The sequence below is a fragment of the Triturus cristatus genome, chromosome 12, assembly GCF_964204655.1.
Source record: "Triturus cristatus chromosome 12, aTriCri1.1, whole genome shotgun sequence".
Taxonomy (NCBI): Eukaryota; Metazoa; Chordata; class Amphibia; order Caudata; family Salamandridae; genus Triturus; species Triturus cristatus.
In genome coordinates this window covers 146,402,171-146,419,923 of record NC_140595.1, presented here as the reverse complement: position 1 = coordinate 146,419,923, position 17,753 = coordinate 146,402,171, and the positions used below count along the sequence as shown (strand labels likewise).

General features: G+C 42.3%; 1 protein-coding gene across 4 annotated transcripts in view; it reads right to left on the bottom strand.

The window, feature by feature from the left end:
• LOC146772936 (rho guanine nucleotide exchange factor 11-like) overlaps positions 1-17,753 on the bottom strand; it is an 896,981-nt gene that overhangs the window by 306,429 nt on the left and 572,799 nt on the right. For all 4 annotated transcript variants that reach the window (XM_085639320.1, XM_085639323.1, XM_085639321.1 and 1 more), the window contains 2 exons: positions 8,010-8,089; positions 4,368-4,493 (listed from right to left, as the gene is read on the bottom strand). In XM_085639320.1, the coding sequence (XP_085495446.1) occupies positions 4,368-4,493; positions 8,010-8,089 (206 nt within the window). The remainder of the gene's footprint in view (positions 1-4,367; positions 4,494-8,009; positions 8,090-17,753) is intronic.

The following is a 17,753-nucleotide window of genomic DNA, read 5'->3' as shown; positions in this document are numbered from 1 at the left end:
TTTAAATTTTATTGTATACCTATTCTTATATTATCTATCTATACTATCTATTTCTTGCTATATTGTCATCTCTAATCTCCACTTTTGGTTTAATACGTTTGATTCTTCTATCCTCTTTCGCCTCGCAATTGAATTGATCATTTGCATATACCGTTTCTCTTCCTATATCCTCCACTGTCATTTTCATGATCTGGACTTTTACTTCATGTTCCTTTTTCATTCTTTTCCTGAACCTCTATGTCTTTAAAACTGATCTCATGGAACGTTAGGGGATTAAACTCTCCTATCAAAAGACAGAGTATTATCTCATCTAGCTAAAATGGGCGCTGATATAGCTTTTCTACAAGAAACACATCTTACGGAAGTTGAGTCTTTAAAATTAAGAAGAAATTGGGTTGGGAAAGTCTTCTTCTCTCAAGGGGATGGTAAACATAATGGAGTTATGACACTTTTTCGCAAATCACTTTCTGTTATACTTTTATCACAGGAATCAGATGCTGAGGGCAGATGGTTGAATGTTAAATGGTCCCTCAAGGGTGTTCCAGTCTCTTTCCTTAATGTTTATGCTCCCACTGGTGGGGACGCCTCTTTTTGGCACACATTGGCTAAGCAAATTACTCATGGCAGTGAAGATAATTTTATATTAGCTGGTGACTGTAATCAAATTTATGACCCGTTTATAGACAGATGTTCCAAGGTTTCTTTTGTCCCTAATAAATCTTTTGTCCACACTATCACCCAGCATAAGCTCCTTGATGCATGGCGTTTATGTAACCCGACTACCAGAGAATACACTTTCTACTGCCCAACTCATCATACTCAATCACAAATTGATTATATATTTGTTTCTCATAATATTTCGCAACACCTCACATACGCAGAAATTGGCCCTATCCTATTGTCCGATCACGCCCGTCTCAATTGGTCTTGATAAACTGCCTAAAGTTAATGCTCCTAGAAGATGGCGTTTTAACAATGCTCTTCTTTTAGATCCTGTATGCACAGCTTCCTTCATTTCCTTTTTTAAGGAGTAATTTGTGATAAACCAGAAAGATTCCATGCCATTTGACCATTTGGGATGCTTTTAAAGCCTCAGCGAGAGATTTTATTATTAATCTTGTTTCCAAGAAACGAAAAACAGCACGCAACCTTACCAACAATCTTTTTCATGATATTAAGAGGCTGGAGCACTCATATTACACGTCCCCTTCGCAGAAATGTTTAACAGCTCTTATAAAGGCCAAATTGCAATTTAATAAGAAATCTACAGATAATGCCTCACTGTGTTTGTTAAAATCTAGTGCAAAATGTTATGGTGGCAAAAATAAGGCTGGAAAAATATTGGCTAATTATTTAAAAATTCGGCACAACAAACTAAATATTGAATTTATTTATGACGAATGTTCTGCTTTAAAATGTAAAGATGCTGAGATACTGAATGAATTTTCTCTCTTTTATAAATCATTATATACATCCGAAACACAACCTACAGATCAAGAACTATCACATATTTTTACTAATGTTCAAAAATCCCAATACACCCCCTTCTGATTTATCTTCCCTGGAAGCGAGCCTAACACAGAAAGAACTACTTAAAGCTCTCCAATGTCTTAAAAATGATAAAGCGCCAGGTCCCGATGGTTTTACTGTTGAGTTTTATCTTCACTTTTCCAAACTTTTAATACCGAAGTTGTACTCCCTGGTAAACTCTTTGTTTCGTAAATAGTTCCTCTGGCTCTTTTTCAGAAGCCCACATATGCCTAATCCCGAAAGAGGGAAAAGAAACTAAGTACTGTAAAAATTATAGGCCTATTTCCCTAGTTAACATGGACTACAAAATTTTCTGGGCAAAGAGCAATCTGGTTTTGTTAAGGGACGACTCATTACAGACAACACACGTCTTTTCTTTAACGTTTTATCTAAATCATCCCATCTAAAGCAACCCCTTGCAGCAATAGCATTAGGCGCAGAAAAAGAGTACGCTAGAGTTGAGCGGACTTCCTTGTTTTATACACTTAAGTGGTTTGGCTTTGGCCCCAAGTTTATATCTTTAATATCTCTCCTCTATTCTAATCCACGTTCTGCAGTTTGTGCTAATGGCATGATTTCCCCATTTTTTGATTTGGGAAGAGGAGTGCGCCAGGGTTGCCCTCTCTCTCCTTTCCTTTTTATTAATTTAGTTTTGGAACCATTCCTATCTGAATTACGTCAAAATCCACATTTACATGGCTTCCAAACGTTAAATTCCCATATCAAACTCGCAGCTTATGCTGATGATCTACTTTTTATGTCAAAACCAGAAGATTCAATTCCAGCTTTTTTAGATGAAGTAAGTTGATATTCCCGGATATAAATTGAACAATGATAAATGAGAGATTCTGTCTATAACCAAATACACTTTTAAATCAGACTTCAATGCTTCTAATTTCATATGGAGCCCTAAACATATTAAGTATTTAGGATTACACTTCACTTCCTCAGCTTCAGATACAGTAACATTATGTATGAATAAATGTATACAAAGACTATCAGATTTAACCACTAGATGGCATCCCCTCTATTTATCGTGGTGGGGACGCTTGCATACTATAAAGATGATGTTATCACCCATAGTATTATATACTATTTCTAACATCCCAGTACCTATCTCTGCTAAATTATTTTAAAAAGTTAACTCCATCCTTTCCTCTTTCCTGTGGAACAATAAGAAATCCCGAATGTCTCTTTTAAAATTAATTTGCCCTACATTAGAAGGTGGAGTTAATTTTGCAGATTTCCCGGTATATCAAAAAGCCTTCCTTTTGCGTCAAGCTTCTTGTTGGTTGCTGGACTCCACGGAGGAGTCCCCTCTTTGGGCCTCACTCGAGCATCTATTTTTATATCCCTTCTCTTTTCATGAGTATCTCTCCTTCTCACGCAAACCTCAGTCCCTTTCTACTCCCATAATTAAACTCACTTCCAAACTCCTTGAATCAACCCTTCCTTCACCTCATAGCACTCTAGACTCTTTTCTTAACTCACCAATTTGGCACAACAAGAACCTTCTCATCCGAAATAAACCTTTCTATTGGAAAACTTGGAGACAAAAGGGACTAATATGGGTTAATCAGCTATTCTCAAGATCAGATTTTATATCCTTTTCTTCGCTTAGCGAATCATTTAATCTGCCTGCTTCATTCAAACATAAATATAATTCCCTTAAGAAAGCTGTGATGGATACTTATACTCAATTATCTAGCACACCTGATACCTCTAATGTTCCAAATACTGCCTCGCGACTTCATACACTGTTACAAACGATGCCCAAGGCATCCAATATCCATAACTATTTACAAAGTTCCGCCACTGACAGGCAGAAATCTAAAACAGAACAGTTGTGGGAACCCAACTTTATGACATCCTGGCCATTGTCACTATGGAAGAAAATATGGACCAAGATTCGTAGATCTTCCAGGGCAGCTAACACAATGCAAACATTGTTTTTTGTATATAATAGACTCTTGCTAACACCAATTACTTTAAGCAAAAGATTCTCAACGGTATCGGATACTTGCTGGACATGTTCGTCCACAAATGCTGATTTATTTCATATGCTATTTTATTGTCCATGTGTATATGCATTCTGGAAACAAGTGTGGACCCAAATTAATTAAATGTTTGGTACTAACTTTCCTTTTTCCTTTACTCCTATTTTTCTAGGAAGTCTTTCTTCTATTTGGGAAAATGTCAAGCTAAATGTTAAAATTATTGATTTATTATTAGCGGTTGCTTTTCAGCAAATAACCACTGATTGGAAAGATTTTACAAAAATTTCTTACAAAGCTTGGTGGTATGCTGTTTGCCATAATCATAGACTGGACACTTCTTTTGTTTACCCTTTACACATGGCAACGAAACATTTAAATGTGTGGTCACCCGTCACAACATACATTGATGCAAGTGCCCAAAAATGTTCTTTACCATAACCATCCCAGCAGGAAGTCCTTAAACCACCTTGATTCTCCTGACGGTTCCTAAAACTTTAGATTTTACGTTATTTATGCTTCATTTATATTGTTTTACTTTGTCTACTTTCATTAATAAGTCCGATTCATGTAGTTCTATTGTAACAGACATGTATTGTAACAAAGTGAGTCTAATATTTTGTACTGTATGCAGACACCTTTACTCTCTTCAATAAAATTATTTCTGAACTAAAAAGAGAAAACCTTACATTTATTTTGGAGCTCAAATAGTAAAGCCAAAAAAAGGCCTCCACGATACAAACACTTATCTTACCCAAAGACCTTTCGAACCCTGAACACATTTCATTGATTTAAACAGATATTCTGTTGGGCAAGATATTGACTAGAAGCAGAAAGACATACCTGCATGAATAGGTTAAATCGGGGCTCCTTCCGTTGTTTGGTTTTGATGAATTCCAGGGCAAAAGACTGAAAACAGCAAAACTTTGCAGCTTCGTGCTTTAACTCCTCACCAGCAGACCCATCAAACTAGATAGATTCCCAAAAAATGTAATAAACCAGATATTTAACAAATGCTTCCCAGTGACATGCTCAACGTTTTCTGCCCACCCAAGTGTTTTGGCAGATTAAATTGTATGGAAGTGTACCACAGCATATTCTTCTAAAAACAAATTTAAATAACAGATCAAGGGTTCATTCATGCATGACAATATAAAAATCAAACTACATATAACAATTACTTTGTATGTATTTTCAAGTGCAATGTAAAAACTAAACATACACATCCAGCACCTTAATGCAGAATTGATACAAATAAAGCAAGTGCAAACATTGTGCATGTTAGCTAGAAATGAAATGTAATTGCGGGAAGTAAATTAAGCACAGCTGGAATACAAATACAGTTTAAAAATAATCCATGTGGGCTCATTAAGCAAGATCACAAATATATCTGGCAACTGATCTTAAATGTGTGCAAACCAATTCAAAGTCTAACTCAAAATGAGTAAAGGCTACAAAACAAAGATGCATTAAAAACATTTCACATCCAAAGGCAGAGAGAACTATCACCTCCCCGGCCCCCAAACCATGTTTACATCTCAGACATCTGAGGGATCCAGATATCTAGCCCATAACTTTTCATGATACAGCTGTAGGTCAAGTGAGCTTGCTCTCCCAAATAGATGAATGCATCTATGTAAACATATCCGAATAAAAAGCAAGCACCTAAAACGGGGAACGTAAACAAAAACGTGACAAAATCGATCTGCAAATCAATGTTTACCACAAAATGATTAATCAGAAAACTACACTTTGGAACTTTGAGAACTGCGATCTATGCATACTGTTTATTCATTTTTGCTCACTATTAACAAGGAGAGTTGCAATTCCCCTATTAAACGCTTGGTTTCCAAACCAAAATGCTTCTCATCTTTTCCACAAGCTTCCAGTGGGCAGAGTCTGCCAAGGGGGAAGCTAATGGGCATCTTGCCAATGGCATGTCAAGGATCTGGATTGAGGGTATCACAACAACACCAGTGGTAAAGAGGAAAGCCTGAACTCCCTTTCAGCTCAGCCTCATCTCATACAGCCTCTTAACATCATATGTACCGGGGCAAATGATGATTATTCATGATTTAACAATGGTCAGCCCCAGATTACTATTGTTTAAATGCAGGTGGGCCACACATCTTACTGGGTGCAGAACTACAAGCATCAAAAAGATTTGAAACTTACAATACCTGCAAGGGTAGTTAGTGACACTATTTTGAAAAAAACGTATTCCTAATCAGGACATCAGCTGCATTTTCTAAAATATCTGTAGATTTTAATGATTTAGCAGTAATATCTTCTCATATATAGTAATATCTGCACCTCCCACATGGAACACATCAGAAGTGAAAGTGTATTCCTTCCGCGGTCCGGTAAGAAGGGCTTTGACCTCAAAATGTAACCAACTATGACATTGCTTCTCTATGAAATTTATTTTATAGTAAGAAGGTTCATGCTGCAAGATATTCACTATACGGCATGGTATCAGGTGTCAATGAAAGGAAACCCAGAAGAACGGGTGGCAATATTTTCGTATGCTACCTACTCGTGTTGCTACTAACTAGGGTAACATGGATCCCGGGGAGATGCAGCACCTATAGTCTCTGCAATGTTATGAGAGATAACTTATTACACAACTGCATGAGACGCAGGATCCAATCGTCTAGATGCATGATGAGCATGTTGCATGACACACACCTGCTGCACCAGCACTGCATTATCTTCATCAATGCTCGTCAATTCTACCATGTCATGATACATTATGTTGGTCTCAATGTGTTTGATCTTTTGCAGATATTATAAGAAGTAGGGTGAAAAAGAATATGTTATGAAAAGAGCTTCAAATATACGCATACATTAGTGAGTACAAGTTCACTATTTATGGTATTCTGGCCCTAAACACCTTGGTCCTGAAGAAAGCCACTATGACCCCTCTGCACGCACCACTGGCTGAACACCGTTGACCACACACTAAGATGTGAGAGACCACTAACTTGTAAGAGCACATCCACCACTGATTTTAATCCTACCCCAGAAGTCAATTATTAAAATTGATCCCTCAAGGGCAGATATCCTGAAGGTAAATTTAACGATTTTACTCACAAATTCACCTCATCACAAGGTAAAAAACAGCTCTGCTGTAATTTGACATCAAAGCACATCTAAGATGCATTCAGCATCTTTGGTGGGAATGTGATGATGAAGCATGCCACCAACTAGGTTGATGGGTGGGAGTTCAAAGACACAAAAGGTAGTTAAAATGTTTGGGCCCATACAATGAACTGAAACACATACAAATGTGAGACGAAAGTACAGAAACTGGCTACGAAAATTGCAGCTAAGTCCTATGTTTATTGACGTCATGTAGGTTGCACAGAACCAATCTTAGGCAGTGTGACAGAAGGTAGTGTGAGTGTAATACAGCAAAAGCTATGTTTCATATTGGCTGAAATGGAAGGAAAGTTATTTTCTTTTGAAGGAAATTCATGGGCACTTTAGAGATATAACCCTTCCCTTGGACCCATGATTGTTTATATTGGAGGGGGAAAAACCAAGACATGCCTACATTTGTTTCCTACTCTGCTGTAGGCTGCCTGGTATGTTGCACTAGAATAACTAGAAACATTTCAGTTGGGTGACTTAGACAATCCCTAGACGCTGTGCTCCATTTTCAATGTTTGGCTGCACACACCGAGTGCCAGCAAAGAGATCTCCTCTAGCACAGAGGATATGACTGATAAATGTTAGGGAATAAAGATGCTTTTTTAACTGTGTTAAATGTAATCTGAGTTTTCAAAGAAAGTGCACCATGTATGACATGAATTGTTGGACTAAGTAAATAGGAATTATGAGCATCTCAATGCTTGTTATGCCTTCCCAGATGACAGTGAATTGTATCCTGCACGTCTACTGACAGAAACTACGTGGGATAAAATTAACATCTTGGAAACATCTGCATTACTACCAGTAATGAATACTTCACATCGTGTCTCTACAGCTTGTCAGATATAATCTGTGAAAATGTGTAAGTGTTAAAAGTATTCTTCTAGTGCACTACCTAAAGTTGTTAAACTCTAACTACTATAACTCCTTTCCCATGTGGGTCAAACGGACAACACTGCACACTTCTGTCCCACTAGGCCTCCACTATGTATTAACTAAGGTTTCCCTCGATTACAAGAGGTCTTAAATGTTGCTAGAGCTCAATGATGATGTGGTTTTTATTTCACCATATGCTTTCTCCAATAGTTATTCTTCTGCATTGATCCCTACCACAGTGTCAGGCTTCAAAGGAATTGAGGTTTAAATGTTTCAGCCACACCTGGCCTAAACGCCAAATTAAACAGCAGTGACAGCTAATGCTCCAGAGCAGACAGTACAAGTAACTTCAGTCTTGCACAAAGTAACAACATTTATTATGAGCCACAGAATCAGGCCCAAAAGGTGTAAACTTCTAACAAACTGAAATAAAATGACTCTCAAATAAATTCATACCCTGGACAGCATAAGGTCACCGATCTCTTGGATGATTGGTCCTTCTTCTCTTAGCTTCTTCATGGACTCTGCCAGAGAACCTGATATAAGTGACGGAGATGAGAGGAGTAATTTGGGGTAGGACAGAGAGAGAGAATAATCAGAGATTTAGTTTTGACAGTGGCTGATGCTGTGAAAGTAATTCTTTTTATGTTTATCAAATTAATAACTTTGGACAAGAGCGGAGTATATTTGTCTCCCATAGCATTCAACTTTTACAAAGACTAAAGTGATCAAAAAGGAAAGGCAGAAAATGAACAAACGTTCAACCTGTGCCAAAGAATCTCTGCAGCTCTACATGCCAAGAACAGATGCATACTGGTAAGTAGCATTTTCCGTTCGAGGCATATGAGCTGCAGAATTCACACTCTGTGCATAGACTGTACAGCAGTGTCTCCCCTAGCGGTGGTCGCCTGTATCAGTTGCAGTGGTTTAAAAATGTGTCCTAAGAACAGCTTGGCCAACAGAAGCTTGTTGTTTTGCCTGCACATCTACACAATAGTGTTTGGAGAAGGTGTGTGTTGTAGAACATTTTGGTGCCTTACAAATGTCTTCTAGGGGAATGTTCCCATAGAATGCCATGGAAGCCTCTAGTCTGCGTGTTGTATGCGCTCTAGGGGAAATTGTTAACATACGTTTTGCTATCTGATAGCATATTTGAATACATTTTACTATCCACCTGGCAATTCCGGCTTTGGAAATTGGATTGCCTTTATGAGGTGGAGAGAAAGCTACAAACAGTTGCTTTGTCTTCCTAAAGTTTTTAGTCCTGTCCATGTAGTAAAGTACAGCTCTTTTAACGTTGAGCGTGTGAAGAGCCCTTTCAGCTACAGAATCAGGATTTTGGAAAAATACTGGGAACTCTACTGATTGGTTAAGGTGGAAAGCAGAGATTTACTTGGGAAGGAATTTTGGGTTTGTCCTAAGAACCACCTTGTTACGATGTATTTGTAAGAATGGTTCTTGTATGGTTAAAAGCTGGATCTCGCTTACTCTCCTGAGAGAGGTGATTGCGACAAGGAAAGCTACTTTTCATGTAAGAAATTGTAATTCGCATTTTTGTAAAGGCTCAAATGGGGGACCCATGAGTCTAGTAAGAACAATGTTTAAGTTCCACACTGGAGAGGGTGGCAGTCTGGGTGGAATTATCCTTTTAAGGCCTTCCATAAAGGCTTTGTTAGCAGGCACTCTAAACTATGACAAGTGTTGTCTGTTCTGTAGGTAGGCGGCAAGGGCAGTCAGATGTAATCTTATCGATGAGTATGCCAGATTGCATCTTTGTAGGTGTAGCAAATAGCAGATAATGTTTTGGATTGAAGCATCCAATGGGTCTATTTTGTTATTACAGTTAATGACAAATCTCTTTCATTTAGCTGCATAGCAAGCTCTAGTAGTGGGGCTTCTGGCTTCTTTAATAATGTTCATACAGTCCGATGGGAGGTTGAGGTAACCAAACTCTAGGATTTCAGGAGCCAGATCGCTAGATTCAGTTGTGCTGGATCTGGGTGCTTTATCTCTCCATGGCTCTGCATTAGCAGCTTTGGGGAGAGACGTAATTTTTGGTGTGGACCTACCGAGAGTTCGAGTAGTGTTGTGAACCATGGTTGCCGTGCCCATATTGGAGCAACTAGGATCATTTTGAGAGACTGTTGTTTGAGCTTGCGTACTACTAGTGGAATGAGCGGGAGTGGCGGAAAAGCGTACGCAAATCTGCCTAACCAGTTCATCCATATCGCATTGCCCTTGGACAACGGGTGTGGGAACCTGGCGGCGAAGGTTGGGCATTTTGCGTTTGCATGTTTGGCGAACAGATCAATGTCTGGTTGGCCCCACGTCTGGAAGAAGGGTTGAAGAACTTGCGGATGAAGTTCCCATTCGTGTATTTGTTGAGTCTGATGACTTAACAGATCCGCCATCTGATTGTTCACCCCTGAAAGATGTTCTGACAAAAGATATATGTTTTGTGGAACGGCCCATCTCCATATACTTTGCGTTAGATGAGACAGAGTGTTCCTCCTTGTTTCTGTATGTAATACATTGCTGTCATATTGTCTGTGCGAACTACGACAGCTTTGTTGAGGAGACTTTAACGCTAGAAAAATTGCCAGTGATTCTAGGTAACTAATGTGGAAAAGTTTTTGTTGAGTGGTCCACCTGCCCTGAATTGTGTGGTTTAGGAGATGGGCTCCCTAGCCGGTGAGTGATGCATCTGCTGTTAGCACTATCTGTGGAACCGGATCTAGGAACAGCCGCCCTCTGGAAAGATTTTGTGTGTTCCACCATTGCAGAGAGCGATGTGTGCGGCTGCCCACCAACACCAGATCTGGAAGTTGACCTTGAGCCTGGTTCCACTGACATGCTGAGCATTCCTGTAAATGGCGCATCTGAAGTCTTGCGTGAGGTACAATGAAAATGCAAGTGGTCATCATTCCTATGAGTTGCATAAACACTCGTGCTGGGAGAGAGTGTTGGGGCTGAAACTTGGAGATAAGGGTTTGCATATTGATTATCCTTGCTGGATTGGGGTATGCTAGAGCTTTGGAAGTGTCTATTGTGGCTCCTAGATACTGATGTATGTAGGATGGTTGAAGATGTGACTTGGTGTAGTTTACTGTGAACCCCAAGATGTGTAGCAGCTGAATGGTTTGATGAGTGTGAACACACTGGTGGTATGACTTGCATATTATGAGCCAGTCGTCAAGGTATGGAAATACATGGATTTGATGTTTTTGCAAGTGTGCTGCTACTACTGCAAGGCACTTTGTGAACACCCTGGGTGCTGTGGTCACCCCAAATGGAAGGACTTTGAACTGATAGTGTTGGCCGTCCAGAGTGAACCTTAGGTATTTTCTGTGAGCAGGGTGTATGGGAATATGAAAGTAGGGGTCCTTGAGATCTAGTGTGGCAAGGAAGTCGCCTTGTTGAAGCAGTGAAAGGACTTGTTGAAGAGTGATCATGTGAAAATGATCTGACTGTATGTAGAGATTGAGGGGTCTGAGGTCCAATATTAGCCTTAGGGTACCGTCCTTTTTGGGGATTAGGAAATAGAGAGTAAACTCCTGTTCCTTGATGTTGTATGGGGACTAGTTCTATTGCATGCTTCTGAAGCAGTGAAAGAACTTCCTGTTTGAGGAGTGTCAGATGTTCCGTGAACATTGGAAGCTGCTTGGGTGGCATACTGAGTGGAGTTGCTGTAAGTTCCCGGCAGTAACCATACTGGATAATTTGTCTTACCCACTTGTCTGTGGTGATGGATTGCCAGACATGTAGGAACTGTGAGAGTCTCCCTCCGACCGGAGTGGAATGGTCTGGAGGGAAGTCACTGTTTGTTAGAGGGAGAGGCGCGAGAATTGTTGTTACCTCGGCGTCTTCCTTTGTTGTTATTTCCTCTGTATCCACCTCTAAAATATCCTCTGTTAGGGGATATTTGTGTGGGGTTTTTGTATGAGGAAGAAGCAGTGTCTGTACTGATATTTTTGGATGCGCCTCTATAGAAGGAGCGCCGAAAGGAACCTCGTGTGGATGGAGACTGTAATGGTCCTATAGGTTTAGCAGTCTCCGTGTCCTTTTTTATTTTTTCTAAAGCTGTATCCACAGCTGGGCCAAACAGTTGTTCATGATTGAGCAGGTGATTGAGGATAGTTGTTTGTACCTCCTGTTTGAAGCCAGAGATGCGCAACCAGGCATGTCTTCTTAGTAACACACTAGTGTTAATGGACCTGGATGCGGTGTCTGCTGCATCAAGGGCAAACTTGATTGATGCATTAGTTATTAATTTGCCCTCTTGAAAATCATTGGCCTTCGTCTTATATTGATGAGGCAAATGCTGCAATAGGGTTTCTAGTTGGTTGTAATGAGCCCAATCATACCTGACAAGTAATGCCTGCGCATTGGCTATCCTCCAGTGATTAGCTGCTTGGGCAGCAACTCGTTTGCCCGAAGCATCTAATAATCTAGTATCCTTGTCCGGAGGTGGAGCATCACCGGAGGTTTGAGAGTTGACACGTTTTCTAGCGTTGGTGACCACTAGAGAATCCAAAGGTAGTTGACCCTTGATGTAGGTAGGATCATTGGGAACGGGTTTATATGTTTGGTCAATTCTAGGGTTGAGAATTCTAGCCCTTATAGGGTCTTTGAATATGGTTGGGGTGTGTTTAATGACGCCTTTTAGCATTGGTCAAGTTTGTACAGTTTTTGTGACTGTGCAAAGGTGTTCATTAGGAAGTCCTCCTCTGCGGGGTCCGAATACATTTGAACCCCATGGTACTGGGCAGGCCTGTCTAAAAGCTGGCTAAAACCAATATTGTCATCTAGGGGAGATGGCTTTGTTGGGAATGCATCGGGGTCGGGGAGGTCTGGAGGGCCTACTGGGTCATAATAATCATCCCAATCGTCCTGTGGTAAATCTGTGTCGTCATCAGGGTCAGTGAAAGGGTCATTGTTTCCTCCCCCACCCCTTAAATCATCATCATTTTGTGGTGGTGGTGAGTATGGTGGAATTATGGGAGAGTGTGGTGGAGAGAAAGGTTTAGGAGGAAGAACAGGAGAAAAGGGTCGTAGAGGTGAAGTAGCACAGTCTCTTTTCTTTGGAGGCACCTCAGGGATGTGTGGGGTGTCCAGTTTCCTCTTCTTGTGTGGAACATTAACCACAGGTCCTGTTTTGGGGTCCACTTGGAGTGTTTTTTGCTTTGGATTGATGGGATCCGGTCGAAAACGTTCTTCCTCTTCGGTAGTCGCTTTCGGCGCCGATTTTTTCGGGTCCGAGCGAGGTTTAGATTTGTGCTGTAGAACCTTCAAAGGGGTTTTTGGATCCTTCAGCTTCGATGTCGAAATCTTTTTCAGCCCTGAATTTTTGGGTTTCATACCCGAGGTGCTCGGTGCGAATTGTTTTCTGGGGACTAGGGGAGTTGGATGCGCTCCCGGCTTTGGTGCGGGGCACTGATATGTGGTTTGGTCGGTGCCGAGCCGCCAGAAGGCTTCTCCTTTATCCCCGGAGCCGGGGGCGGGGCTTCTGAAGCTTTCTTTCGTTCGCGACTGGGGCCAGCAGGCGAAGTCTTGACCGGAGCCTTCTTTTTTACAGGTGGGGTTGGGGTAGGGGCAGTTGTACTCACTCGTTGACCTGGAGTGATGTGGTCATCTGAGTCGGAGTCATCTGCTTCGGAAACTATTTCCAGATCCTCCGAATCCTCCTCCGGGACATCGGGGCCTTCGCTGAAGATGTCCTCCGGCACCGGAGCTGCTTGCTGCGCCACAACGTGTCGTCGGGCCTGGTGATCACGGAAAGTTTTCTTGGATCAAAAAGAGGCTCAGGCTTGGCAATTACTCTCCCCGTACTTGGGGGAGAGGCAGAGATTACAGACCCTTGTGGTGGTCGCTGTGTGGGAATTTAGCTCCACACTGGGGGCATTTTTTAAATGGAGTCCTTTCCATTAGCCGAAGGCCCGAAAGGTGTCGATAGGTCCAGCGGCCTGCGTTGACGACTGGAATAGTGTATTTGAGGAGCATGTCGAAGGGCACGCGAACGAAACAATACCGTTGAGTTTCTTTGATGATTTGCGCGTCGAAAAGGTTTGGAAAACACGGTACTAAACCGGAGCGCTGAAGTTACCTCCGAACCCGATGGCGGAAAAAAACAATCTGACAAAGGAGTCGATGCCCATGTGCACTATTGTCCAAGGGAGGAGTCACCTATCTCATGACTACTAAAGACTTCTTCCAAGACACCAAGGTGCAAGCATCCGAGCCCAACACCAGATGGTAATCTATGCGCAGAGTGTGAATTCTGCAGCTCATATGCCTCGAACTATGATTTTCTGTGTGTCACCTGAAATGGTCACCACATCCTTTTAAATGCAGAAACAACTTTACTGGCAATCAAAGTTTGGCAACACAACCACTACCATCATTGCAATACACTGGCCAACATTTGATGTTCACATAGTTTACAAGACATGCTAACATCTGCCTCAATGCATGAAGCAACCAGCCTGCTGCTTAGGAAAATAAATCATCCATGGCAGCTTCTGAAAAACTAGAAGAACAAGTTACTTCCTTTCAGAAAAGCTCTGTCAAACCACAGTTTGCTCACCTTTACAATAAACCCAAGTGCCATACTGAACCCAAAATTGTTCACACACGTTGGTAAGTGGTGTTGTCGGACTCCACTAAGGCCTCGCTCTGTTCCAAAAATGATGGTACAGAGCCCTACCTAGTCGCTTCACCTGCACTCTAACATCAGTTTTGTCTTTCACTCTTGGACACCCTCAGACTTGGATCAGTCATGACAGTGTGCCAAAAGTAACTTGAAACCTTTTCAAAGACACCATAGTCCAATACAAAGACAGTGAAGGAGGGAGGGAAGTGAAGAATCTGAGGTCAGACAGAGTATCCACCAGAAAGAGTGTTACTGATGATATGTAACATATTCCGTTTCTAGATTCTTCTAACTCCAGATAACTCACCCATAGAGTAGATACCCAGGCAATATGTCCAAAAAAGGTGGAGTGTCTGTGAACTGGACTCACACCAAAAAGTCAAGCAATACTGAGCAGGCAAGATGGCCCTCTACAGACTTCATTGTCAAGGCAGTAGTGTTTTGTGAATGTATACAAGGACATTCATGTTGCAGCAAGCTGGCAGATGTCTAGGATGCAAACACCCCTCGCCACTGAGGTACCTTTAGTTTGGGAGGAGTGAGCCTGTGGGCCCTCAAAGGGTTTTTTTTTTGGTGTGGGCATTCCTATATGCAAGGGACGATCCACATGGACAGGGTAATTTTCTGTACCACCTTCCATGTCTTGATACCAGCAAAGCCCACAAAGAGTTTGTTGTCTACACAGTACTCCAAAAATAAAAGGTTCTTTTCAGGGCACTCAGGTAGAGCCTTTCTAGCCTCCTTCTTCCATGAAAGGAGCAAAGAGGAAAAAAAGGAAGCGAAGAGGATGGATTGATAGATGTACATAGACCGGAACTCCAGGTACATTAGAACTGTGCGGATCAAGTTGAGGTACCATTGAGGTATATTTAAAGGCTTTAGTGGAAACGTGTTAAATCTCACCATAACAGGTGATCTGAATAAAGAAGGTAAGTTGTGCAAACTTAGAAAGACGGAGAGGATTAAAATACAGCCTTTAACTGTAACCACTGCTAAGCCTTGCTGAGCCAAAGATAAAACAAACAAGAAAACATTAGATAACATGGCATGCAGGTGTAATCAAGCTGGTGCTCCCAAAACCAGGCCAAAAAGTTCTCCCTACGCCCATACCAGATAGACACATTATCACGCCCAAACCAATGGGCTTGTTGAGAGATTCAACAAGACCATTAAAGGCATGATTATAGGCCTATCAGAGCCTCTGAGGTGAAAGTGGGACGTCCTACTGCATGCCTGTTTGCGTACAGGGAGGTACCGTAGGAGGGGGATGGATTCAGACCCATTGAACTTCTATATGGGAACCTTGTTAGAGGGCGTCTCAGTATGGTGAAGCAGGTTTGGGAGCAAGCTCCACCCAAAGTCCTTCAGGGTGTGGTCTGCTACATGCTGGCCCTCTGCACCCAGATGAAGAGCTTCTGGACGAAGGCGCAGAGGAATCTGGAAGCAAGCAAGGAGGTTATGAAACGGAACAGAAGGTCACTTTGGTTGAGTTTGTGGAGACTGTGGAGTCTAGGGCCCTACAAGACTGATGATCTGGAACCTTATGAGGTAAAAGAACGTAAGTGGGATGCCACCTATCTGGTGGACCTCAGGACTCCCTGAAACCCTTTACAGGTCAATCGCTAAAATCCTCACTTCGCGAAGTCTAAGGTTACCATGCTCCTTGTCACGGTTGATGAAGTGGAGGAGGAGAGGGAACCTCTCCACAGCACCCTTTCTTCGAAGGAGTAGGATGGGTCAGTGTTTGGTTTCTACCTCTATCATACATTGACCCTAGAGAAACAGAGAGACTGTTGCCAAGTTTTGGAGCAGTTCCGCTCTCTCTTCTCCCCAACTCCAGGGCTCACTATATGGTGTACCCATGAGAACAACACTGGGTACAGTATGCCTGTGAAGAATAAGATCTACAGGCAATCTGACAAGATGAGAGCCAGAATAAAGGAAGGCTCCAAAATGTTGGGAGCTAGGGACAATTGGGTCCTCAAGCAGTCCTTGGTCCAGCCGGGTGGTGCTAGTCCGCAAGGCTGAACCTCCAGGTACCACCCTTGAACTCAAGTCCTGCGTGGATTTCTAGGGCTCAATGAAGACACTAAGACTGACGCACACCCCATCCACTGAGCTGACAAGCTCATTGATCTGTTAAGGCCAGCTAAATTCCTCAGCACGTTTGATCTGACATCTAGGTACTGGCAGATCACAGTGACTAAGGGGGCCAAAGACAGATCTGGGTTAATTATCACAGAAGGCAACTTCCAGTTTCGGGTGATGCCCTTCGGATTGAAGACTGCCCCTGACACCTTCAAGAGGTTGGTCAGTTTCCTGACTGGGTTGGAGAACTTCAGTTCTGCCTACCGAGACGACACTGCAGTCTTCGGTTCTAGATGGAATAATCACCTGTGCCACATTCAGAGAAGTGCTTCAGGCTCTGCAGAGAGCAAGCAGGTCTATCAAGGTCAGTAAGTGCCAGATAGAGCAGGGTTAAGTGGTCTCCTTGGGACTCCAAGTGAGAGAAGACAAGTTGCAGCCTCTTCAGGGAAATATTCAACCATACTGGCTTGGAAACTCCCCCTGACCCAGACAGAGTTGAGGGCCTTCTCTGGGCTTCACTGGCTCCTACAGGAGATTTGACCCGGTGTGTGCCACCATTATTGCTCTCTTGGCAGAGCTAACTTCTAGGAAGCAGACCATACAGGTGATCTGCAGGGGGGCGAGTCATACTGCTTTTGACACCCTGAAAAATGCCATGTGCACAACACCTGTGCTCAAGGCCCCTGATTTCTCCAAGGAGTTCATTTTGCAGACAGATGCCTCAGAGCATGGCATAGGAGCAGTGCTTGTACAGCTAAACAAAGAGCCTATATCAAACAGTAGCCTTCATTTGTAGGAGGCTCCTTCCCAGAGAAAAGAGGTGGTGTGTAATAGAAAGGGAAGCATTTGTAGTGGTCTGGGTACTAAAGAAGTTGGGACCAAACTTGTTTGGGGCTCACTTCAGGATTCAGACAGACCGCAGACCCCTCTGATGGCTAATGCAGATGAGGGGTGAGAATTCCTAACTGTTGATAGTTGACCTCCTTACAGAGAACAGACTTTACCATGGAGCATCCGCCTGGAACTGACCACACCTATGCTGACGGCTTCTCAAGGTTCTGCCGCCTTAGTGATGAGAACCACCTTAAAGGTGGATAGTTTGCCTTGCTTTCAGCTGGGGAAGTGCTCATGTTGGACCAGATATCCTTGGTGTGATTTTAACCCAACTTTTTACCTTCCAGCCTCCTGTTTTTGAAGACTTCGTTTTTGCTGGCTTTAGGACTCTGCACACTTTACCATTGCTAACCAGTGCTAAAGTGCTTGTATTCTTTCCTTTAAAGATGGTAAAACTGTCTACCAACCAGATGGCGTACTTGAAATTCCTAGTAAAGTGAAACTAAATGTAACCAGGGCCTGTAAATTAAATTCTACTAATGGTCTAATGGTCTTGCAGCTTTCATTGTGCCATCCACTTAAGTATCCTTTTGAACATGTCGCAGGGCTGCCATTGTAGCCTGTGTGTG